The sequence below is a fragment of the Protopterus annectens genome, chromosome 9.part0 (genome assembly GCF_019279795.1).
Source record: "Protopterus annectens isolate FY-2018-M chromosome 9.part0, PAN1.0, whole genome shotgun sequence".
NCBI classification, from domain to species: domain Eukaryota; kingdom Metazoa; phylum Chordata; order Ceratodontiformes; family Protopteridae; genus Protopterus; species Protopterus annectens.
Genome location: NC_056743.1, coordinates 1024362345 through 1024387835, shown reverse-complemented (window position 1 = coordinate 1024387835; position 25491 = coordinate 1024362345). Strand labels below are relative to the sequence as shown.

The window sequence follows — 25491 nt, the reverse complement described above, 5'->3', positions numbered from 1 at the left end:
CCCACTATATGAAAGGGGCTTTTGTATTATCAAAACATGCACAAAATGTCCATACAAAAATGTAACACGCAGCAGCATGGTATCAACAAACAAAAGGTCACACTTCTCAGTACATTAATTCCTGACATATGCAACATGGGAAAATAATGGACCATACAGGGGTTAAGAGACTTCTACCTGTGATATTGCCAGTGCCCCTGGGTGGTCCATTATTTTTATTTAATTACCACATTGTCAGGCATTACTGTTAATATTATAACAAGTTGTCATGCACGTGCCTAATTACCTGACATTGCATAATAGCTGTAATATAACCTGGTCTTCAACTTTATCCAGTCTTTCTAATTTCTAAGATTTTCTTGTGCTGATCCCATGCTTTTATGAATATTTACCATGCATTTCTGTCATCTGACTTGGTTCTTTTGTCCATATGCCGTCTTTCACGTGCTTAATTTCATGTCGCTATTCACCATTTGTATATTAAGACCTCTTGATTTTGAGCATTTTTCATACAAAAAAAGCCATCCTTTATGATTGGATAACTGTAACTGACACTGTTTCACCCAAATCTTCTTTTGCTGCAGCAGCAAGTTTCGTGAAGCTCTACAGTCTCTGCCCTTTCTTGTTCTCTCGTGATAATTGTGGCTGAAGTGCCACCAAACTAAGTAGAGCTGCTCATCATCATGGTTTAGGTAGTCACACATGCCCTGCAATTATAGTTTATAATGATTTGTAACCAGTCTGATGGTAATTGTGTGCAACACCCAAGCCATTGTTAAAAGTGTTAACTTGTTTGATTAAGCTGTACTTTCCTGCCACCTGTTGGACTACACTGTGCCAGTTTCAAAGTGTGGTCAGTTCAAGAACATGTATTTTATATTTCTTTACTGTTTGACTTTCCAATGCACTTGGAGCTTCCTTTTCTTTTAAAAGTATTAACGGTGTTTTGATTAATTATAATGTTGTACCTGTTTTGTTTTTAGCCTCCACAGTTTAAGTTGGATCCACGTCTGGCCCGTTTACTTGGTATCCACACTCAGACCCGGCCAGTGATTATCCAAGCCCTGTGGCAGTATATCAAAACACACAAACTACAGGATACTCATGAGAGAGAATTCATCAACTGTGACAAATACCTCCAGCAGGTTTGGTTAATTTCCTAGCAGAAATTACTGTTGTGTTTTTTGTCTGGCATTCTGCGGGGAGTGTAAGATAGGATTGCAATGGAAGTATTATCCCATAAGCTTAATTGTAGCGCAGTTAGAGTACTATTGATTCCATTTGTTAGATGAATTTGATAGTTATTTTCTTAACTGTATTCTTTGGTTCATGTTACAGTATTGACTTTGTGTTAAAAGGTGTTTGCCCTTTTTGTCAAGAAAGAAAGAGTACACTTCATGAAGTAAATATTGAAGGAACCATTCCACTTTACAAATGAAGCATATGTTGAACATGTCTGAAGTATATTTGCTGGTGATACAAAACTGGTAGTGTTGCACAAACCATCTGATGCGTTTTTGTAACTCTTGTTTATGAAACATGCCCCCCCCCCAAAAAAAAAAAGTCTTAGCTTGAGTATCCTTAATATCTGTCCCTTCCACATTTGTAGGTAAAATCCATTTTCCCCTGCTATACCTAGCAGCCGTTAGGCCCTCCCTGTCAGCCATGCCCATTCTTGGGTATCTCCCAGTGAGGGTGAGAGTTGGCCATGGGAGACCATCATACAGACAGCTTCAATGATGGCTTGTGTCCTCAGTAGCATCCAGACAAAAAGGCATACTTTAATATTTATTTAGGCCAGTCCTCCTCCCATGGGCAGGTAGATGGATTTACCTGCATCATCATGGGGACCACAGTGCCCTCCCAAATGTAGGAGCTACTGTTGAAGAGGGTTGGTGGCTGAATGCCTGTACCCAGAGCCCCTCTTCCAATGCTTCTTGGAGAAATTGTGGCATTGAATGACCCTGGACTTTGCCTCATCCTGCCAACTCCATCAAGTGCTGGTCAGTCTTGTGTCACCTGGACCAGTAGTCAAGGCTTTACACTTGAGACATCTGAACTGGCTTGGAAGCAAGATATCATCGGTAATACTGTAAGGCTAATGTGGGACAGATTTAAAAATGCCTCTTTCAGACATTTCCTTATGTTAGATTTGTTTACTGGTATTGTCTGCAGTAGTTTGCATAGTACCCAAGGCATAATTTGACAGCTTCATGCTATGTTGAAATGCACTGATGCGGTTTAGCATTAATAGATTTGCTTGTGTAGCAACATCCATTGGTAAGAACACAGTGATGTAACAACAAATGCCAGCATTTTAGGGTTGCATTGTTATGCTTTTCATTAAGAAAATCTGTGTTCTGTAGAATTATTAAATTGATTGCCAAGCAGCTAGTGTCCTGACAAAGCAAACATGTTAGGAGTAAAATACTTTTACATTTGATCTTGGGCTGATTTGTCCTCTGAGGTTGAAATGTGACTGCCTTACCCTTTCCCTCTTCGTATCACTTTCCTGCATCCTTCATCACGTGTGGTACTTCCCCTTTTCTTGTTTATATGAGAAACGTAGCAATTTAAATTGCCAGCTGCTAATCCAGTTGCAGTTTTAAGTCTGACAGCAGGAACTCTGATAGGGTCAGAACTGTTTTTTTTCTGTGCAAAGTTGTGTGATTGGGGATGTCTGTGCTTCTGATGGATGCATTTCAGGATGTAACCTATGAGGTGCATTGTTCTGCATGTCCTTGATATGATACCATGCATCTCACTTTACTTTTGACTGCACTTTGGCTAGAGCACCAGCTTGTGATTTGTGGAAGTGCAGGATGACGTGGCTGTCTGCCCTCTCTTAAGGAAGAGCATAGGAATGAGATCTTAGATGGGGTGTTCAGTCACCCCCCCCCCAACACACACAGCCTGCTTGGTAAAGTTTTTGAAAGAAGTTGGTCCTTGCCTCCGAGTCCACCCATACCACCTCCACACAGTTTTCCGCTAGACCAGGCCAGTCTCAGAAGAGAAACGTCATATCTATACAAAGAAAAAAAAACTTGAGACCCAAATAATGTTTTAAAACCTCATAACTAGAATTGTTTTGAATATTGTTATATAAACTGCTAATAAAAATCTGTAGAATCTCTAATATATGAAGCCAAATTTGTAAAGTATTTAATCAAATGATTATTGATAATTTTACCCACAGTATGTGTAACTGTTGCAGCTTACAACAGTTGGTCTCCCTGGTGGTTTAGATATATGTGTTTTCAGGAGATTGTAAAATTTAGGCAAGGCTGCATTCTCAACTAAAATTTTACCATATACAGCTTTACTTGTGAAAAAACCCAATCTAATAGTTAAACAAAAATCAAAAGAATGCAGAAAGTAATTGGATTTTTTTTAAATAAGTGTCTTCTGTGATTGGGTGTTTTTATGGCTTCTATTTTTAAGTTGTATCTAATTTAGTACAAGTGTCCTCCATTGAAGGCTGCTGTAAAAGCACTAGAGTCTGTGAAGTTTTAAATAGTGTTTGCCAGAAGTTGTATTTGTATATATTTTATTTTAGAGATTTGTGTTTTTATTATTTTAACTGTTCACCTTTGATCCCTTAATGGTGAACCTTCCTTGTGACATTGAGATTTATTTACCTTTTGTTAAGGTAGTTATCGGAAGCTTTAATGGCATCCTTCTCTTCCTCATAGAAGCCACAAATCCACTTGTGGTGCTTAATCAAAATATGGATACTGATGAGCTAAGAGCCTTACCATAGTCTTTAGCCAAGCAATTCGAAGCCCTTGTATATCAAAAGAAGGCACATTTTGGGAAGTAGTTTCTAAGGAAGAGTTCTCAAATTAAAGTATTTTAACGTTGATCTCTTCATATGGAGAAATCACTGACGTCTGGTCACTGTTTTACATGCGCTTAAGGGTTTGCATTTTATTTTGAGTCACCAGGCCATGGTGTTGCTTAGCTTAATGAAGCCCCAGATTTCCTTCAGAGGATGATTTTCATTTTGTTACACCCCCTTGGTAAGGGTGTTTATTTTCTGACTTTTTATAAAGAATAAAGCTCAGGCCTCCTCATCAGAGCATCCACAAGTGCATCTTCCACTGATATTTTTTTTGACCATTTGTTTTCCGTAGTCAAAGTGATTTGGTTTCTTTGTGAGCAGTGATCTTTTGCATACTCTGAAGGTTGACTTTATTCCTTCTCATGTTGATGTACTTGAGAGGTGCTTTATATTCAGGAGAAAGAAAGCAACCTTCAAAAAGTGGAAGCCGCAGTCGCAACACATTAACAGATCTACTAGTGAGAGTCACCAGGCTCAGCAGCGGTGGATAGACACCATAATTTAACTTGCATCTTTTTCAGTAGCCAGTCTAAATATTTATGGTTAGGGGGTGGTCCTCTTCAATCATCCATGGGTAAGGGAATGTAATTCTCCCTAGATGGTGCAGTGTATTCCATTTTAGGATGGATGCCTTTGCTTCTCTGTGGTTTCAAGGGAAGTAGCCCCCCCCCCCAGACGGGGGAGAGAGGGTTTAGTTCAGCTACTGGAGCTGCGTGCAGAGATGTTTGTCCTAAGGCTGTGGTGGGAATGCTGCATCCAGGACCCTTCTTGATTCACTTTGAAGACTAATTCAGTTTGTTGCACATTAACAATCAAAGATGCATGCACTTCTAGCTCCTATACAGGCAACTGATGTGAGTCTAGCAATGCATCTTCGGTTGGTATCACTGTCTAAGCTACTCACATCCAAGGCAGATGCAGTGTGCTGCAGCAGTCTTTGAGCTGTTTTGCAGTCATGTTCTGGAGTCCAGGATTTTGGAGCAGAGACTCGCTTTTATCTTCTGGAAGTGAGATGTTGTAGAAACTTTCCTGTTAACACTTGAGGAGAACCCGGTGCTGTTGCTTTTCTGATTCATTCTGCAATTTAAGGAGGAAGCAGGAGCAGCTATTTTCTCTAACATGGCTGTGGAGTTTACCATCCCACCTTTACTCTTGATTTCATGCCTCATTGCAAAATTGTGGGGAAAAAGTCCAAACATGTTCTTTGCCATTTGGTAGCTGGGAAGTTGTGGATGTTCTTCGTGTTTCACTGTTGCAGTCATTACACTTGGGTTATCCTGCTGGCAGGCTACCCTCAGTCAGCCTGAATTCCAAAGTCTAGGTCCGGCGTCGGTTGCTGTCGCCTATTCCCTGACGTCAGTGCACCAGGGGTATAAAAGATGCAGCCGACACCATTTTCTTCAGTCTTTCTTGCCGCGCAGTGCCCGAAGCAGAAGCAGTTCGCAAGTGCTGGTCGGCCAACTCCTGAGATTTTCGTGTTCGAATTTCAGATCCGAAGTCTTCATTAAAAGCTAAGTACCCCGTTGGGGAAAACTTTTTTCTTGCTCCAGACTGATGTCAGAAAAAGTTAATTGTATTTCTTATGGGAAGCAAATACCTCATAAGGATTTTCATTCTTACTGTATTCCTTGCCTAGGCCCTGACCACTACATTGCTTGTTGTCGGTTTTATGCTAGATTTAACCAGCGCACTATAAAGCGCCGGTACGATTTTGCATTTCACTATTTTGGCAGAAGATTTAATTACACGATGCCGGCGGATAGCCAACAGACTACCGCAATTCACAAGAAACGCAAAGAAAAAGAAAAGGATAGGCATCCATGGTCTAAAACCGACGATGAGGCTTCTTCTAAGCCAGTCGCCGGTTCGCCAGCTCTCAGTGAGGCGCTTTCGCAACCCCTGACGCCCGCTACTTTGGACCTGCAGGCCGCTATAGACTCTCACATGGTGTCACCTAGGCCGCTGGAAGCTCAAGGTATTGGACCCTCGGAAACTATTCCCTCAGATGGGTCCAGAGCTGCTGAGCAGGCATCTGCTTCTGAGGGTGTTTTCAGACCTACTCAATTGTACATTAAAGTGACTCCAGCTACAAAGGCAAAGACTAAAGCATCTTTAAAGACAAAGAAACAAGTACAACAGCCTCATGGTCAGGCCTCCGTGCCCAAAAAACAGATGCTCAAAATGGCCGAAGACTTAATTACCTTGATCAAGGGTTCCCATCCCCCTCCTGATGAGAGGCCTAGGCAAGAGACAGAATATGAATCTTCAGATCAGGTTTCCATTTCTTAAGATTCCTCTTCTGATCAGGAATACTCTCTTCCTCCCTATGAGGATTCTGATGCTGAAGAATCCATCCCTTCAGCCTCTCCTCCTGAGGATTACTCTGTTGGGGAAACCTTGCATACCATGAGGGAACATTTCCACTGAGAGAGCTAAGAATCTAAGAAAAGGCTCGGGGACTTCCATTTACTAACACAGCACAGGCCCCTAGCTAGTCCGCCTGTGTTAGACATTGTAGATGATGTATTTTCAGAGTCCAGTCTGACCCCTGACTCCTTACCTCCAGCTCCTGTTAAGCCGGACAGGTACTACAGGGTGCCTGACTCTCATAATTTCCTTTTCAAAAACCCTGCTGCTGACCCAGAAACTATTTCTCAGGGTCCCAAAGGGGTCAAGACATCCACTGCAAAAAACCCTACCCCCTCTGACAGGGTTTCTAGGGCATTAGACAGATGGGGAAAGAAGATTTACACCTCTGCTGCCTTGGCTATAAGGGCTTTAAATTGTCAGTTTCATATGCTCAAATATCAGCAATATATTATGTCACTGCTTAAACAGAAAATGTTGATAAATTCTGAAGGTGCAGAAAACCAAGAAATGCAGGATTTATTGCATGCAGGTGAGCAAGTTGGAAAGCATACTTTGCAATGTGGTTTTGATTCTTTGGAGGCCTCCTGCAGGGCCGCTGTCATGGGTTCTGTCATTAGGAGGCATGCTCGGTTAAAGGAACAAAATTTACCAGATCATGTTAAAGCAGAATTATTAGATGCTCCATTAGACCCGCAGTGGTGGTGCTGCGATAGCGTTGTCGCCTCACAATAAAATGCTGTCCGGTTCGATTCTCAGCTAGGTGTACCTTCGTTGAAGGTTGTGCGTCAGGGCTGATAACTAGTCACGTAAAAATCAACTACCAATCATTAGCGGACCGGAGTTCCACTGTGGCGACCCATAACCGGGAAAAGCTGAAAGACACAACAACATTAGATGCTCCATTACAACATGATATGTTGTTTGGTGTTAAAGCAGAAGAGGTGTTAAAGAAAATGGAGGTCAAAGCTAAATCTATGCAAACAGTCAAGGATTTCTTACAGGTACAGCCTCCAAGATTTAGCAGACACTGGCCTACAAAGAATTGGTCCTTTCCAGTGTCAGACATACCACAAAGGGGCAGATACAGATGCCCAAGAAGCAGATCCCAGCCCCAAGGTTCATACAGGTCTAAACAATGGGGTGCTTCTACCTCCAAAAGTGGAGAAGACAAATCACAGATTACAGGAAACAGTCCCAATGACTTTCCCCCGTCTGCACCGAGCACTTTTCTGGCAGCACGTTTAGGGGGGAAACTAGCACTTTTTTCTCAAAATTGTCACATAATAACCCAGGACAAATGGGTCTTAGACATAGTGTCACAGGGCTACAAGTTTCACTTTCATACCCTGCCAAGGGCAAACGGTTGGGCAGACCTACCAAAAAAAACAATTGATAGAGGCACAAAAACAAGTCTCATCCCTCATGGACATGAGGGCCATTCAACAAGTACCAGAACAAGAGCAGGGGCAAGGATTTTATTCAAGACTGTTCCTGGTGCCCAGAAAGGACAAAGCCTGGAGATCAATACTGGACCTATCTATTCTAAGCACATCTGGATATACCAAATTTCAAAATGTTGACCTTACAGCAGCTTCTGCCCATGCTGTGCAAGAAGACTTGGCTTGTGACTTTAGACCTAAAAGAGGCATACCTGCATGTCCCAATCAGACATTCATGCAGAAGATACCTCAGATTCAAAGCTGGCTCAATGCACTACCAATTCTCTGCACTGCCCTTTGGCTTATCTACTGTGCCCAGGGTCTTCACAAAGTGCCTGGCACCAGTAATTGCATTCTGCAGACAAAGAGGAATACAAATATATCCTTACTTGAACGACTGCCTCATACAAGCAGAGAACAAGGACATTCTACTACAGCATCTGGCGTTTGTAAAGAGATTACTACCATGCCTAGGCTACACAGTCAGCGAACAAAAATCAAAACTAGTACCCTCTCAAGAGATAATATTCCTGGGTGCAAGCTTAAATACAACTGCCCAGATGGCTTATCTCACGCCAGACAAAGGCAACTGACTGCCTATTTCAAACTGTTGGCAACAAAGGCCCAGTTATCTGCAAGAAAAATTCTGCAGGCTTTGGGCTTCATGGCATCCTGCATTCTACTAATTCCATATGCAAGACTGCATATGAGGAAATTTCAGTGGTACCTAAAAAGTGTTTGGACTCTGCATTGCCACAGCCTGGAAACAATTACTCTCATTCCCTGCCTTCAACAGGAGTTTCAATGGTGGGCGACAGCCTGTCACCAGAACAAGGGAGAGCCATTCACCTTACCCCCAGCCAGGCAGACATTGACATACGGATGCATCAGATTATTCCTGGGGGGCACACATGGTAGGAAGATGTATTCAAGGCACATGGTCCGCCAACCAAATGCATCTACATATCAAGCAAAAAGAGATGCTAGCTGTTCAGAATGCCCTGACAGCCCTCAAGGACCTACTTCATCTGGGACAACTACTGATAAAGACAGACAATACCACGGTCATGTGGTATATAAACAAGCAGGGAGGCACTCATTCTTACCCCTTCTGCAGACTAGCCATGACTTTGTGGGACACAGAATTGACTTACCAAGTACATCTGCAGGCACAATTCCTGCCAGGAAAGATAAATACTCTGGCAGGCAAACTAAGCAGAAACCTCATGGATCCCCACGAGTGGAAATTGGATCCACAAGTCTTCAACATGATAACAAGGAAATGGGGATGCCCGGACATAGACCTATTTGCCTCTCCTCACAACTGCCAACTAAAGAGATTCTGCACAGGGACTTATCACAGACAAGCATGGAAAGTGGATGCCCTATCTTTCAGCTGGAAAAACTTAACAGTATATGCCTTTCCTCCACTGCCTATCCTCCCCAAGGTACTCCTAAAGGTCAGACAAGAGAAGCCAAAAATGATGCTGATTGCCCCAGACTGGCCCCGCCAGTACTGGTATCCAATCCTAAGGAACTTGTCTCAATGCCCAGCATGGACCTTACCTCAGATACCTCACCTACTGTCCCAAAAAAAAAAACAATCAGATCCTGCACAGCCAACTTAAGACCTTAAATCTGGCAGCATGGCGGATAATGTAGTCATACAAAACATACCTCTCACTAAAGCGGTGATGGATGTCATTTTGGAGGCCAGGAGGCCTAGTACTAGAAAATCTTACACTGGAAAATGGAAGAGATTCTGTGCCTGGAACCAGGCACAAGGAATTGACACAGCAGTACCAAATATTCTTCAGATTTGCAATACTTAACTGAGATGCTGGACAAAGGCCTATCCTTTTCATCAATTAAAATTCATGCCTCTGCCATTTTGGCTCATTACAATTCAGAGCCACCAATCTTTTCTCGTCCTTTAAGGCAATGCCTCAGAGGAGCCAAAAATTTAAGGCCTCCAATGAGATTACCAATACCTGCATGGGACCTCAATTATGTTTTGGAAAAACTCACTCTGCCCCTTTTTTGCCAGCTGCTACAGCTGATATAAAGTTTTTATCTTGGAAAACAGCTGTGTTCCTGGCAGTAACCTCTGCAAGACGAGTCTCACAGCTACAGGCACTCATGGCTGTGGAACCTTTTATCATTTTTTATCCAGACAGGGTTTCTCTGAGGACAAACCCGACATTTATGCCTAAGGTAGTGTCCAGTGTGGCCCTTAACCAAACTATTCATCTGCCTACTTTTTATCCAAGCACACAGAATAAGGGGGAGAGAATTCTGCATTCTTTGGACATACACAGACAGCTATGGCTTCTACTTGAACAGAACCAAAGCTTTCAGAAAGACTGAGCAACTACTAGTGGCATATGCTGCAGGATCACAAGGAAAGGCTATCTCAAAGCAGACTATTTCAAAGTGGATAGGCCACTGCATTAGTTTCTGTTATTCACAACATGGCAAGCCAGTGCCTAAGGGCATTAGGCCACATTCAACCAGAGCAGCAGCCACTTCAGCAGCCTTCCTCAGGGGAGTACCAACCAAAGACATTTTAGAGGCTGCTACCTGGACTTTAGTGCACACCTTTACAAAGCACTATAATTTACCACTCTACTCTAAATCCAGGGCAGGCTTTGCCACTGCAGTTCTGCAGGGCCTTATAGCCGCTCCTAATGCTGTTTAGCTCCAGCCTCCCAACCATAGCTTTGGGATTCAACCCAAGTGTAATGACTGCAACAGTGAAACACGAAGAACATAGTACAGTTGTGTACACTTACCATAAATGTAGATGTTAGAGTGTATTCACTGTTACAGTCCAGGTTACCCACCCACCATCCTCGTTCTCTTTTTTCTGGAACTTAGCTGCACTTGTCTAATCTATACAACCTTCCAAACATGTCTAAAGACACTAGGGAAGAAAGAACATAAGCCTTTGGGCTTTTAAAAAATGTCAAAAATGTACCCAGAAAATGTCTGTTACAGACGGGCATGTCATTTGTGTTTATTGTTTAGGAGCTATCCATCCCCAGGAGAATTGCACTTTCTGCCACTCCTTTAGTGCACGTGTGTTGCAGTAGAGGAAAAACAAATTGTCAGGGGGCTCTTGAAACCAACATTTGAGGAAGCTGTACAGATTGCTTCTTCGTCGTCTTCTTCTAAGAGGGACAAACCAACTATAAAGCAATCTCCTGTTTCTTCAGCGCAGTCCGAGCCCCCTGAAAAATTGTCTAAAATTTCAAAGCCCATCCACCTCCTCTGCTCCACAGGCTTCGGAACCGACGGAGGTAATTATTGACAAACCTGGATGTTCTTCGTGTTTCACTGTTGGAGTCATTACATTTGGGTAATCTGCTGGCAGGTTGCCCTCAGTCGGCCTGATTAACAAAGTCTTGGGTCCTGCGTCGGTTGCTGTCCCTTCTTCCATGACATCAGGTCATCAGGGGTATAAAACATGCAGCCGACGCCATTACATCAGTCTTTCTTGCCTTGCGGTGCCCGAAGAAGAAGCAGTTCGCAAGTGCCGGTCGGCCGACTCCTGAAATTTTCGTTTTCGAGTTTCAGAACCGAAGTCTTCAACTAAAAAGCTAAGTACCCCGTTGGGGAAACTTTTTCTTGCTCCTTACCGATGTCAGTAAAAGTTAATAATTGCATTACTTGTGGGAAGCAAATACCTCATAAGGATTTTCATTTGTACTGTATTCCTTGCCTAAGTCCTGACCACAACGTACCTTGCTTCAGTTTTTTGCTAAATTTAATCAACACACTATCAAACGGTATATTTTTGCTTCTAAATATTTTGGCTCACGATTTAATTATCCAGGAATGTCGTCGGTTAGCAATCCGACTACTGGAATACCTAAAAAAACACAAAGAAAAAGACAGACAGGCCATCGAGGTCCAAAACTGACAATGCTTCTAAGCCAGTCGCCAGTTGGCCAGTACTCAGTGAGGTGCTTTCGCAGCCCCAGATACCCGCTACTTCTGATTTGCAGGCCTCTACTGAGACCCATTTGGAGTCCGGTATGCCGTGAGATGCTTCCATTATGGAACCCGCGGATGTCTCTACCTTAGATGGGTCCGGAGCCACTGTGCAGGCACCGGCTTCTGAGGGTGTTTTCAGGCCTACAGATTTGTATATTAGACAGATGCCATCTTCAAAACTAAGGCCAAAATCAAAATCTATATCTAAAAAAACTGATGCCTGCGCCATATGTGCAGGCCCCTATGCCTAAAAAACAAATTATCAAAATGGCTGAAGATTTAATTACTCTGATCAGGGGTAACCCCCCACCCCCACACTTCCTAAGAGGCCTAGGCAAGACATTGATTATGAATCTTCTGAACAGGATTCTATTTTTTCTGACTCTTCTAATGAACAGGATTTGTCTATACAAACTTATGAGGACTCTGATGCCGAAGATTCCATTCCTTCTGCTTCTCCCCCTGAGGATTTTTCTTTTGGGGAAACGTTACATACTTTAAGGGAACATTTTCACTGGGAAAGTCAGGATTTCTCTGACTCTAAAAAGAGACTTAGGGATTTTCTTCCTCCTCAGCATAGGCCTTTGCCTGTACCTCATGTTCTAGACATTGTTAATGTTTTTTCAGAATCTAGTATGGCTCCTGATTCTCTGCCTCCGGCTCCTTGTAAGCCAGACAGATACTACAGGGTTCCTGACTCCCACAAATTCCTTTTCAAAAATCCTATTGCAGATCCTGAAACCATTCTTCAGGGTCCAAGGGCATTATGGCCTCTGCTAAAAATCCTACCCCTTCTGATAGAGATTCCAGGGCGCTGGATAGATGGGGTAAGAAGGTTTACACTTCTGCAGCCTCTGCAATCAGGACTTTAAACTGTCAATTTCATATGCTTAAATGTCAACAGCATGTCATGGGACTGCTTAAACAGAAAATGATGTTAATTTGACTGTGTGGAAAATAAAGATTTACAGGATTTATTGCATTCAGCTGAACAAGTTTGAAAACATACTTTGCAATGTGGTTTTCATTCTTTGGAGGCCTCTTGCAGGGCTGCTGTAACTGGGTCTGTGCTAAGAAGGCTTGCTTGGCTCAAAGAGCAAACTTTGCTTGATCATGTTAAAGCAAAATTGTTGGATGCTTTTTTACAACAGGACCGTCTCTTTGGTAATAAGGCTGAAGAAGTTTTAAAAAAAGATGGAATATAAAGCTAAATCTATGCAAACTGTGAAAGATTTCTTACAAGTGCAACCTCCAAGATTTAGTAGGCACTGGCCTACTAAGAACTGGTCCTTTCCAGTTCCTTCCAGAGCCACTCAAGTCAAGCCCAGGCATTCCAAAGGCTCCAGGTTTCAGTCACAAGGGACTTTTAGAACAAAACAATGGGGTGCCTCCTCCTCCAAATCTAGAAACAACAACGCACCTCCCTATGGTAAGCAGTCTCAATGACTTCCCTTTACACTTACTATGCACTTACCTTTTGGCCGCCCCCTTGGGGGGGAAACTGGCACTTCATGCAAGAAACTGGCAACTTATAACCCAGGACAAATGGGTTTTAAATATAGTATCCCAGGGATACAGATTTCATTTCCACACATTGCCAATCCCAAACAAATGGCCAAACCTGCCCCCAATCAGTGGGCAGAGGCCCAGAAACAAGTACTGTCCCTCATGAACATGGGGGGCTATTCAACCGGTACCAGAAGAGGAAAAGGGACAAGTTTTATATTCAAGACTTTTCCTGGTACCCAGAAAAGGCAAATCATGGCGTCCAATTCTGGACTTATCTACTCTAAACACATTTCTGGACATTTCAAAATTCAAGATACTGACTCTTCACCTGTTACTTCCTATGCTAGGCAAAGATGCCTGGTTGGTAACTCTAGACTTAAAAGAGGCATACCTGCATATCCCAATCAGGGAATCTTGCAGAAGATACCTCCGCTTCAAAGCAGGCTACTTGCATTTCCAGTTCTCTGCACTGCCCTTTGGGTTATCTACTGCACCCAGGATCTTCACAAAGTGCCTGGCTCCAGTAATTGCATTTTTCAGAAAAAGAAATATTCAGATTTATCCATATCTGGACGATTGTCAAATTCAGGCAGAAAGCAGGGACATTCTTCTAAAACATCTGGCATTTGTAAAAAGGGTTCTAACTTGTCTAGGGTACACTATAAACGAAAAGAAATCACAACTGGTACCCTCTCAAAAAATTGCATTCCTAGTTGCAAGCTTGAATAAAACTGCCCAGATGGCTTACTTTACGCCAGAAAAGCAAATTCATTTGGTAACTTACTTCAAACAGGTGGCCACAAAAACCCTGCTATCTGCAAGCCTTGGGGTTCATGGCCTCCAGCATTCTTCTAATTCCATATGCAAGACTGCATATGAGGAAACTTCAGTGGTACTTAAAAAGTTTATGGAGTCAACACTGTCACAGTCTGGAAACAATGATTCCTTACCATACCTTGCCTGCAACTAGAGTTCCTATGGTAGGCAGAGGCCTGCCACCTAAACAAGGGACTGCCATTCACTCCACTCCCTGCCGCCCAAACTCTAACTACAGACGCATCAGACTATGCTTGGGGGGCTCATCTGGCAGGGAAGTGCATTCAGGGCAAATGGAGCCCAAATCAAACGCACCTTCATATCAATCAAAAAGGAAATGCTAGCTGTACAGAATGCACTGACAGCCTTCAAGGACTACCTTCATCCAGGACAGTTAATGATAGACAAGCAAGGGGGTACACACTCCTACCCCCTTTGCAGACTAGCCATGGCATTGTGGAATACAGCCTTGACCTATCAAATACAGCTACAAGCTCAATTCCTGCCAGGAAAACTGAATACTCTGGCAGACGAATTAAGCATAAATCTCATGGACCCACACGAATGGAAACTGGAACCACGGATTTTCAACATGTTGACACGCAAATGGGGGAGTCCAGACATGGATCTCTTTGCCTCACCCCAGAACTATCAGTTGGACAAATTCTGCACAAGAATTCATCACAAAAAAGCCTGGAAAGTGGATGCTCTATCATTCAGCTGGAAAAACCTATCAGTCTATGCTTTTCCCCCTCTGCTCTCCAAAGTTCTACTAAAAGTCAGGACAAACCAAAAATGATTTTGATTGCTCCAGACTGGCCTCGCCAACACTGTTACCCACTCCTGCGCAATGTGTCACACCTTCCACCATGGCACCTGCCTCAGACACCTTACTTTCTGTCTCAGCAGAACAACCAAATTCTGCACACCCTGCTCCAAACTTTGAATCTTGCAGCGTGGCTAATAACCTAAATTCACCCTTAGCATCCCTCCGCAAACCTGTGATGGATGTCATTTTGGAGGCAAAAAGGCCTAGTACTAGAAAATCATATGCTGGCAAATGGAAAAGATTTTGTGCCTGGAATCAATCACAAGGGATTAGCACAGCAGTGCCCAATATTCCTCAGATTTTACAATACTTAACTGAGATGCTTCACAAGGACCTGTCCTTTTCTTCCATAAAAATCCATTCCTCAGCCATTTCAGCTCATTACAACACTGAGCCTCCCCTCTTCTCTCATCCTCTGCTAAAGCAGTATCTCAGAGGGGCCAAAGACTTAAGACCACCCAGGAGAGCTCCAACCCCTGCCTGGGACCTCAACTTTGTATTGGAAAAACTTACTCTTCCTCCTTTCGAACCAGCTGCTACTGCAGACTTAAAATTTCTCTCTTGGAAAACAGCTTTCCTTTTAGCAGTCACTTCAGCTAGAAGGATTTCCGAATTACAAGCTCTTATGGCAGTGAAGCCTTTCATTATTTTTCATGCGGGCAGGGTGTCTGTCAGAACCAATCCATCCTTCATGCCTAAGGTGGTATCCAGTGTGGCTCTTAATCAAACCATTCATTTGCGAACTTTCTTTCCCAATCCAATGAACAAGGGGAAGTGAATTCTGCATTCATTGGATGTACACAGACAGCTTAGATTTTACTTAAACAGGACAAAATCTCTAAGAAAATGTGATAAACTACTGGTGGCCTTTGCTGCAGGGGCAGAGGGAAAGGCTATTTCAAAGCAGACTATTTCCAAATGAATACGCCATTGTATTCGTTTCTGCTATATGCACCATGGTAAAACTATCCCCCAGGGGATCAGATCTCATTCCACCAGGGCTGCAGCTACTTCTACAGCCTTTCTCAGAGGTGTTCCTACCAGAGACATTCTAGAAGCTGTTACCTGGAGCTCAGTTCATACGTTCAAACATTAGCATTTACCTTTCTTCTCTCTAAATCCAGAGCTGGCTTTGCCACTGCTGTCCTGCAGGGCCTTATAGCTGGTCCTAATGCTGTATAAATCCATCCTCCCAACCATAGCTTTGGGAATCTACCCAAATGTAATGACTGCAACAGTGAAACATGAAGAACATATTACAGTTGTGTACACATTATAAATGTAGATGTTTGAGTCTATTCACTGTTGCAGTCCTGGTTGCCCTCCCTCCAACCCCCTGTTTTTTCTCTTTCTATACTTATACTTTCCTTTATTATGCTTAAAAGCCTTATTGGTGTATTTGCTTTAGTTTGGAGGTATATATTTTTGTGTTTTTAATTACTTAAACATTTGCCTCCCCATTTGGGGAGGCACCTGGCATTTGGGGCAAGAAAAACTGATGTAATGGCGTCTGCTGCATGTTTTATACCCCTGATGACCTGACGTCATGGAAGATGGGTCTGCAGCAGACGTAGGACCCAAGACTTTGTTAATCAGGCCGACTGAGGGCAACCTGCCAGCAAATTACCCAAATGTAATGACTGCAACAGTGAATTCACTCGAACATCTACATTTTATGGTAAGTGTACACAACTGTACTTTCTTGGGCCCCATGGTCATCGGAGCCGAAAGATACCATGTCTCGGAGCTGGTCCATTGATATTCCACCAGTCTCCCCTAACTTGAGATCTCCCATTTTGGAGAGATCTCGTTCACCAACTCTATCCTCCAGGTCCTCTAGGAGCCTATCTGATGATGACATGGAGCGGGTGGTGTGCAGACTCTTGAGGTCACCGGCGCTAGGTAAATTCTTCTCAGCTCCAACCCAACAGGTTTCGGAGCCTTCTAAGACTGTTACATCCACTGTTGTTCCTCCTCTGAGCCAAGCTGGATCTTCGGAGCCGGAGTGCCTAGTTCCACTTGCTGTAGACCCGTCTGTTCCGGGACCCCCTTTGGAGATTACAGAACCGATATCTGCTCCGACACTCTCGGTACCATTCAGCTCCTACATCAGCCTCGGAGACGGTCTCTCTGGGGCCTGAGGTGTCCCCTGTCTCCTTAGAGCTGGAGATATCGTTGGAACCAGTGAGTTCTGCTTTTGAGCTGAGGAGGAGTGTGCTGTCCCCCTCTACAGCTCTACACAGGGATGCTGTCATTCGCCCCCCCCCAGGCACCGGCTACTGTCACGGCACCACCCCATCCACAGGACAGCAGAGATTCAGAGCCTCAGGAACCTCCATTGGGCGAACCCCTCTCCTGAGGCCTCCCCAGAATACCCTTCTGAGGAGCCCCCCTCAAAAGAGGACATGCAAGAGGAAGCATATAAACTCCCCTGATGAGTCTCACCTCAGACACTGACCTCGGAGTCACAAGGGTCCCCATGGTCATCCTCTGAAAATATCTCATTTGCAGATATCCTGGAGTTCCTAAAGCAGAGAGGCAGCTGAAAAACCATCAACCGTTCGAGTTTGTGTACCTGAAGGCCATCTCAATCTTCAGCCTCCTGGGTGTCTCCACCTTTTGATGAGCTAATGGACTTAGTCGAAAGGCGTGGAAGTCATCTGACACTATGGAACCAATCCCTCAGAGGCCAAACAAGTTTTTGTCAGCCCCCACCGGAAAAGATTTTCTTACAAAAGGTGTGCCTGTAAATGCTATGGTGGTGGCAATAGCCGCCAAGAAGGAACTTTGAGACATCCTCATCTGTTCATCCTCTGAACGAATATTCTCGAACGATGGACAGATAGGGAAGCGTGTCTCTATCAGTGACTTTTGCACTACGATCGCTGAACTACCTCACACACTTTACAAGGCTACAAAGAGATCTCCTGAAAGAGCTAGGAGATACTCTACAAGGTTCATTGGCTGCGGGGGTGACTGAGAAAGTCTCCTCCCAGCTGTCCACCTTAAATTTGAGCGAGTAGGGCAGCAGGTTCAGGAGTTTCCTTCAGGAGACACTCCAGGATGCGCTTATGTAATTTTGCGGAAACTTTTAAGTCTACCTGTACTAATGCCCCTTTTGATGGTTCCTCACTTTTTGGACCCAAAGTTAGACACACTCACCAGATGCGAGCAGGAAAGGGGAAAAAACTCTGCCGTTTGAGTAAATTTTTCAGTACCTTCAAGACCGTACCCTAAAGGTCAGAAGAGTGGAAAAATGTGGTTCAAAAGATCCCAGGGAGCTTTCCAAAACGCACAAGATGAATCCTTTCCCAGGGGCAGAGGGGGAGTCAATAATTGTTAGACGTCCTAGAGGCAGGGTACACAAAACCAGGGTGACCGTGATTCCTTTCACAGACGTCCCTATCAGCGCTCCTGAAAGGAGACCCGCCTGCCTCTACTCTGGAGGCAGTCAGGGGACGTTTATCTTTATACCCAGAAGCCTGGCAAAGTATCACAAAAGACAAGTGGTACAAAGCATAATGTCCAACGGATATTCCATTCCTTTTTGCCATCCTGTCCCACAGATCAGAACAATCCCAGATGTTCCACCCAATCTAAGGGAGCAAGCGACTATAGAAATCCAAAGTTGCTGGATAAAAGAGTAATCCAGAAAGTCCCCGCAGACCAAACCGGATTTGGAACTTACTCCAGATACTTTTTAGTGCCAAAAAGAATAGGGGACTGGAGACCCATATTGGATCTCAGCAAGTTGAACGAATCTGTCAAAAAGTCAAAGTTCCGAATTGTGACACTGCAGTCAATACTTCCCTTCTTAGGGAAAGATGAGATTGGATGTGCTCAATAGACCTCCAAGATGCGTACTACCACATAAAAATGGACAGAGAGTCAAGGAGTCACTTAAGCTTCTGGCTGGGAGCCAGTCATTATCAGTTCCGAGCTCTGCCCTTTGGTTTCACTACAGCCCCCAGAGTGTTCACCAAATGCATGGCAGTAATAACGGCTCAATTGAGACGTCTTGGATTCCAAGTGCTTCCATATCTGGATGACTGGCTCCAAACTGCCACCACCAAGCATCTACTCCAAAAGGCCAGGGATGTGACATTAGAAATCTGTGCTCAGCTAGGTATAACAGTCAATTTACAAAAATCTGTCTTGTTGCCCTGTCAACATATTACCTTCATGGGTGCTAACCTAGACACTGTTTCTATGTTGGTACATCTTCCAGGTGACAGAATTTCAGCCCTCAGACAACAAATACTTCACCTTGTTTCAAAGAACAAGGTAAAGGCAAAGGTAGTTCTGAAACTTCTAGGGACAGTGGCTTCAACCATAACTCTAGTTCCTCTCGTCAGGATTCATGTGAGGATCCTTCACTGGCTCCTGTTCTCCCAATGGTCACTTCAAGAACTTCCTGTGTCCCATATGATGAGAATAACGGAGTCATGCAAGAAGGATCTATGGTGGTAGACTCAGTCCAACCATGTGACTATTGGGAGACCCTTTATTCCACAACAACCTGTTGCTACAGTGACCACAGATGCTTCCCAGATAGGGTGGGGGGCAGACCTCTCAACCTGTTAGAGCAAGAAATCTGGACAAAGAGGGGGAACAAAGGCCCAAAAATAGGGACATTTTTAAATATTGCTCTTACAAACTTTAAACATTGATAGAATATCAGGTTTTGCATTATTATGCATTTTCTGAAGAGTATGAAATTTGAAACTCAAATGTCTGTCATTATTTTCTGACTTCAATCTTTAATGATTTGCCAGTGATTTGCCAGAAAAATACAATTTTATGAAAAACAGACCAAAAATATGAGGCAAAAATCTGGACATTCTGCAAAAATCTGTACAGTTGAGAGGTATGGTGGGGGGCATTATCTGGGAAGGGACAGTCCAAGGTAAATGGCAAGACCATGAAGCCCACTTGCATATCAGTGTTCTAGAGATGAGAGCAGTGCTGCTGGTGTTGCAAGCACTCCACGACTCTTTTCCACTAGGGACAATTGCAATACAGTCAGACAATGGCGGTGGTGTGGTACATAAACAAGGAGGAACCAGATCATACCCACTTTGTTGAGAGGCTCTGAGAGTTTCACAATGGGCAATTTCTTCCCAACGCTTTCTAGTAGAAATGCACATCCTGGGGAAATCCAGCGTGATAGCGGACAGGTTCAGCAGGGCAATATTAATGCCTCATGAGTGGTCTTTGAACCAGAACATAACGGAAGAAATTTTCCGGAAATGTGGCCAGCCTTGCTGCGATCTTTTTGCCACTCCCATGAATGCCAAGTGCAGCAGCTACTTTGCCCTAATTCCCCCTCCAGGGGAGACACAGAGAGACGCAGTTGTACACAATTGGCCCTCAGGACTTCTTTATGCCTTTCCCCCATTTCCCCTCATACCCAAAGTCATCCAGAAAGCAAAATCCATGGGAAGCAGGCTGATTTCTCATTGCCCCATATTGGCCTTGGCAGATTTGCTTCTCCTTCCTTTGGCCTCATCTACAGGAGAAGCCGTGGATTCTGGACCCAGTTTCAGACCTTCTGACACATATATCAAGAACACTTAATCCTTCTCTCCACACCCTCAGCATGACTGCTCCACTTCCCAATTTAGTCAGGCTTCAAAACTTCACTCCAGCAGTCAAACGCACATTGATGTCCTCTCAAAGTTTCTACTAGAAAACTGTATATTAGCAAGTGGAAAAGATTTTCTCACTGGGAGCAAACTAGAACCATTGACCCTTTTTCTATGTCAGTTCAGTCCATTTTATAATTTCTTGCAGAACTCTTTCAGCAAGGCTCGGCTGCAGCAACTATTAGAGTTCAGCTGGCTGCAATTTCAAATTTCCACATTGGTGACCATTCTCCTAACTTAATGTCACACAGGTTGTGTAAAGCATTTTTAAAAGGCACTTCCTTATTAAAACCTCCTTTTAAAGAACCACTTTCTCCTGAGAATTTAAATTTTGTCCTGTCTCAACTAACATTGCCACCGTTCGAGCCTTCTTCATCTTGTGACCTCAGATTTCTTTCCTGGAAGACTATCTTTCTAGTAGCTGTAACATCTGCCAGAAGAGTTTGAATTGCAAGCACCATCAATCAGACCTCCATATTTGATCTTTGATAAGGATAGGGTATCGCTGCAAACTAATCCGTCCTTTTTTACCTAAGGTTTGCTCTTAATCCAGTGTCAGTCAATCCATTGAGCTCCTGGTGGTTTTCCTTAATCATATCAACAAGGCAGAGTATAACTCCAATCGGACCTGCATAGACGGCTCAGGTTCTATTTGCATAGAACTAAAGATTTCAGGAAATCTGATCAATTATTTATCTCCTTCTCTAAGGCAAAAAAGGGTATGCCAGTATCTAGTCACCCTTTCAAATTGGCTTTCAAGTTGTATCCCTTTTTATCTAATAATAGAAAGTTACTATTCAGAATTACAGGTCACTCAACAAGAGCATTAGCTACATCCTCTGCTTTTCAGGCCAGAATGTCTATGGACAGTATTTGTGCTGCAGCTACGTGGGCCAATCCTCACACGTTTGTTTTTATTCATTTTTTATTTTTATTTTACATTTGTTGACCGGGATTGTCCGACTGGATTCATGTCCATTTTCAGTGGAGGCCCGGGGAGAAAAGCTCCAAGGTAAGCAGATACAGTATTAACAATGAAAACGTATTACATAAGCAAACATAAATACACAAGTTCCACAGGTTAGAGTTACTCCCTGGTGAAAGTCGAGTAAATTCAACAGTATGCTGATTAATAGATTTTACACATACTTGAGAGTTAGCCAGGCTTGTTTAGTGCCAGATGTTTGAGTCTAGTTTTAAATTGACCAGTGGAGGAGAGCAAAGAAATATCAGCTGGAAGTGAGTTCCAGGCTCTGTTTACAGAGTTTGCAAAGAGGGAGTCACCGGCTGCATTGTTAATTTTGATTGTCTGAATTAGTAGTCTGTTAGAGGATTGAAGCAGTCACGGATTTTTATAGAGGGTGATAAGAATTTTTAAGTGCCGGAGTATTATCCGGATTATAAAGGATTTTATAAGCCATAATCAGTAGGTTATATTGGATTAGACTGGGTAGTTCAAGCTACCCAAGCTGGTTAAGATTGATGCAGTCATGTATCCTAAAGGAGAGATTTCCGTTTACTGCAATGTAGTGCGATCTCGGAGTTGGTATATTTAAATAGCGGGGGGTGCAGGGGGGCTTGCCCCCCTGCATAGAGCAATTTGTGTTTGGGTGTTTTTTTTTGTGTGTGTGTTCGATGTTCAGGGGTTTTGACATTTTCGTGTCGGTTATTATGCTGTTGAGAGTTTTTGACAGCGTAATATAAATGCTAAAAGGCAGGCCAGTGGCAAACCTGGCAATGTGATTATAGCAGATTGAGAGTTTAAGTACTATCTTGTTTAGATTAGAGAGTAGGGGGGATGTACACAGAAGTGTTGAAAGTAGGTGAGAGCGAGCTGTGGAAATTTTGGCTGGAGGGGTTAGGAAGGCTTTTATTCTGTAAAGTGATCCTAGTTTTTTTATTGATGGTTTTGATCGATTGGTTTTACACGTAGGTTGAATTTTCGGTTATTATCTATAATGACACCTAATAGTTTTGTAGAGGGGTTGGGGAAGATTATTGTGCCACTGTTTGCATTTATGATAAAGGAAAAAGCAGCAGACCTTTGTGTTGGTGAGAATAACAGCATTTTAGTTTTTTTGGGGTTTAGTATTAAACCGTGTTCAGAGAGCCAGTTTTCTATAGTATTAAAGGTGGACTGGGTAGCAGACCATAAGTCTGTAGGGGATGTGGCTGAGCAGATTAGGGTAGAGTCGTTAGCGTATTGGATACAGCTGACATTTGGGATGACAGTATACAGGTCGTTAATGAAGATGGAAAACAGCAAGGGCTCTAGTATGGAGCCTTATGGTACTCCAAGGGTGTTAGGTAGTAGGTTAGAGAGCTTGTTCTGCCAAAGACCAGCCTGCTGTCTCCCATTGTGGTAGGATTTAAACCATTGAAGGGTTTTAGAATCTAGACAAAGTTTGCAGGGTGTGTATTAAAAGTTGGTGGTCTACCATGTTGAATACCTTGGAAAAATCCAAGAAGAGGGCTGAGGATATGTGATTATGGTTACGGTTATGGTGTTGGTAAAAGCTAATAGGGCTGAAGTAGTGCTTTGGTGTGGACGAAGCCGTGTTTGGTATCTGCCATGAGGTGATATCTGGATTAGGTGGTGCATGAGTTTTGTGTATACATTTTTCCATATTCTTTGCGAGTGGAGAGAGTATAGCTATTGGTCTATAATGGTAAAATTCAGTGGAGTAGCCTCTTTTATGTAGTGGGATTACATAGGATGTTTTCCAAATGGTGGGAATTTTAGCTTCTGCTATGGTACGATTAATTAATATTGATACTGGATAGGCAATAGCATCAGTTAATTTTTGAAGGTACTCTGCGAGGAGTTGATCAGCAGTGTGGTGGGTTTTAATTTTTTGATCAAGGTACAGATAAGTGACGTGGACACTGGTTGGAAGCTGAACGAGAGTAGTTGGTTAGATGGTTCTTTCAGGGTCAGGGGATCTAGGAGGTAATTGGCTAGCTAGGGCTTGAATTGTCTCAGTAAAGAAACGGTTAAAACTATCTGAAACATCCTCTGGGGGGGGGCTATTAATGGTAGCAGCGGGGATAGGGATAAAAGTTTTTCCAGGATGAAGTAGATTATTCAGACCTGCCCAAAACTTCTGAGGATTGTTTTGGTTTGTTGTCTGTAAAGTGCAGTAGTATTTTTTTTTGTCTTGCAAAATGGAGTTTTTTGTTTCATTCCTAGCTTGCCTGTATTTAACTTGATCTAGGGGGTCTTTACTAGAGTGCCATAAAGCCTAAAATTTGTTTCTACTGGTAATTTTGAGTCTAGACTCTTTAGAAAGCCATGGTGCAGTTTTTGCTTTTGTTCTCTTTGATCGGGCAGGTGCATGCAAGTCAAGGATTTCAAGAAATTTATTGTTAAAATATGCAACTGCCTCCTCTAAGGGGAGGTGTTTTAGAATGGACCAGTTACGTGAGTTGTTCCTGTTGGAATTTGGCAGGGTCAAGTCATTTTGTTTCTAACTTTTCTGAGTAAAGGTTGTTGAGGATTAATGGCTTTTTGTTAATTATATAAGTGAGAAGTTGATCGCTAAGGTTATCGGGGAGGGTACCAGTGGTGTACAGTTGGGGGTTACTATTTATGAGTATCCAGTCGAATATGCTTTCTTTTTGGTTGGGTTTATGTAGCCTGGTAGGGATGATTATGATTTGTGTAAATGCCTTATCACTCATTACAAAGTGGATTTGGCCTCCAGGGATCTTCCCTCCTTTGGTTCCACTGTGCTCAAATGTGTACTCCTGTGAGCCACCCGGGGAAAAAGGTGCTAGGGACGCTGTCCCATCCAAGGAAGAATGAAGGCAAGATAGGACAACATAATATAAAGAAGTTATGTACTCACCATAACGTTCCATGTTTGTTCATCTCGCCATTCATTCTCACGACCCCTCCCTCCTTCTCCCATCCAAGGACTCCTAGAGGACCTGGTGGTGATCTTCCTTTTGTATATGAGCTCTTTGACTCTTTCTCCTTGACATGGGGTCATACCTATCTATTACTCAGTAATGTTAGCAGCAAACAAGATCTGGAGAGTTGCACCACTGCATCATGGAATTACCTACCTTGCCACGAGCCAAGTTTGAGACTTCCAGCTGTGTATTCGGCTGAGTCGGAGCCGAGGATCGGCTCCGAACACATCCACGTAAGAATGAATGGCGAGATGGACAGCAAACATGGAATGTTATGGTGAGTACATACCTTTTTATTTTAGGGGACTTGTTTTGTTTTACTTGGGGGTAACTGAGTTTTAAGAATGTCATCATGCACTGTGGTTGTGCACACTACTTTTGAAAATGTACCCGTCACTGTCACTCTAGCTGCACTAGCTTGGGAATTTGTCCCCAGTTTTGACACAGTTCTGCCTTTATCTGGTCCCAAGATAAAGAAGACTTGCAAGGTACCCTTGCCGTCACAGTGGGCTCAGCGTGTGCCTCTGATACTGGTTGGTGACACTCCTGTGGCCATTACTGGCTCCTCAGACCATTCACTTTTTTCTCCAGGCCCCTGGACAGGGGTCAGCCACGTCCTTTGTGGCTGTTCAGATGCCCTTGGCCAGGCATGGGAAATCCACTTTTGACTGTCTGAGGTCGGAGCAGGGAGTGTATCCCTCTGTGTCTGGGCTAAGAGACCTGGTACCCAGAGTGAAGTGCCAGTTAGGGATGTCTGTAGAGAAATTAATCTGAAACATTCATAGTCTTCAGACTGTTTGTTTTTATCCAAGGAATTGTATTGGCTTTGGCTCAAAATTTATTACAGGCTTTAGAACCTTTAAAGAGTGACTGGAATTTTTGTAGGTAAAACAAGACAGTTTGAGGATTCAGTGCCTTATTATGAATAAAGATATTGGGCAAGGGCATTGTCTAAAAATTTTTCGCGAATTACCTGATTCTTAGAAAGGTATTTCTTCAAAATCCTCTCTAGAGGAATTTACATTTTCTGAAACTATTTAAATTGAATAAGATGTTTCAGTGGTAACACTGATATTCCACTTTCCTTGAAGAAATATTGTGATTTATTACAAGTTGAATTTCCACAGCCTT

At 43.2% G+C, this 25491-nt stretch overlaps 1 protein-coding gene across 1 annotated transcript in view; it reads left to right on the top strand.

The window, feature by feature from the left end:
• Window positions 1–25491, top strand: part of SMARCD1 (SWI/SNF related, matrix associated, actin dependent regulator of chromatin, subfamily d, member 1) — a 1197111-nt gene that overhangs the window by 805668 nt on the left and 365952 nt on the right. Inside the window, exon 8 of the mRNA XM_044083818.1 lies at window positions 984–1145. Within this exon, the coding sequence (XP_043939753.1) occupies window positions 984–1145 (162 nt within the window). The remainder of the gene's footprint in view (window positions 1–983; window positions 1146–25491) is intronic.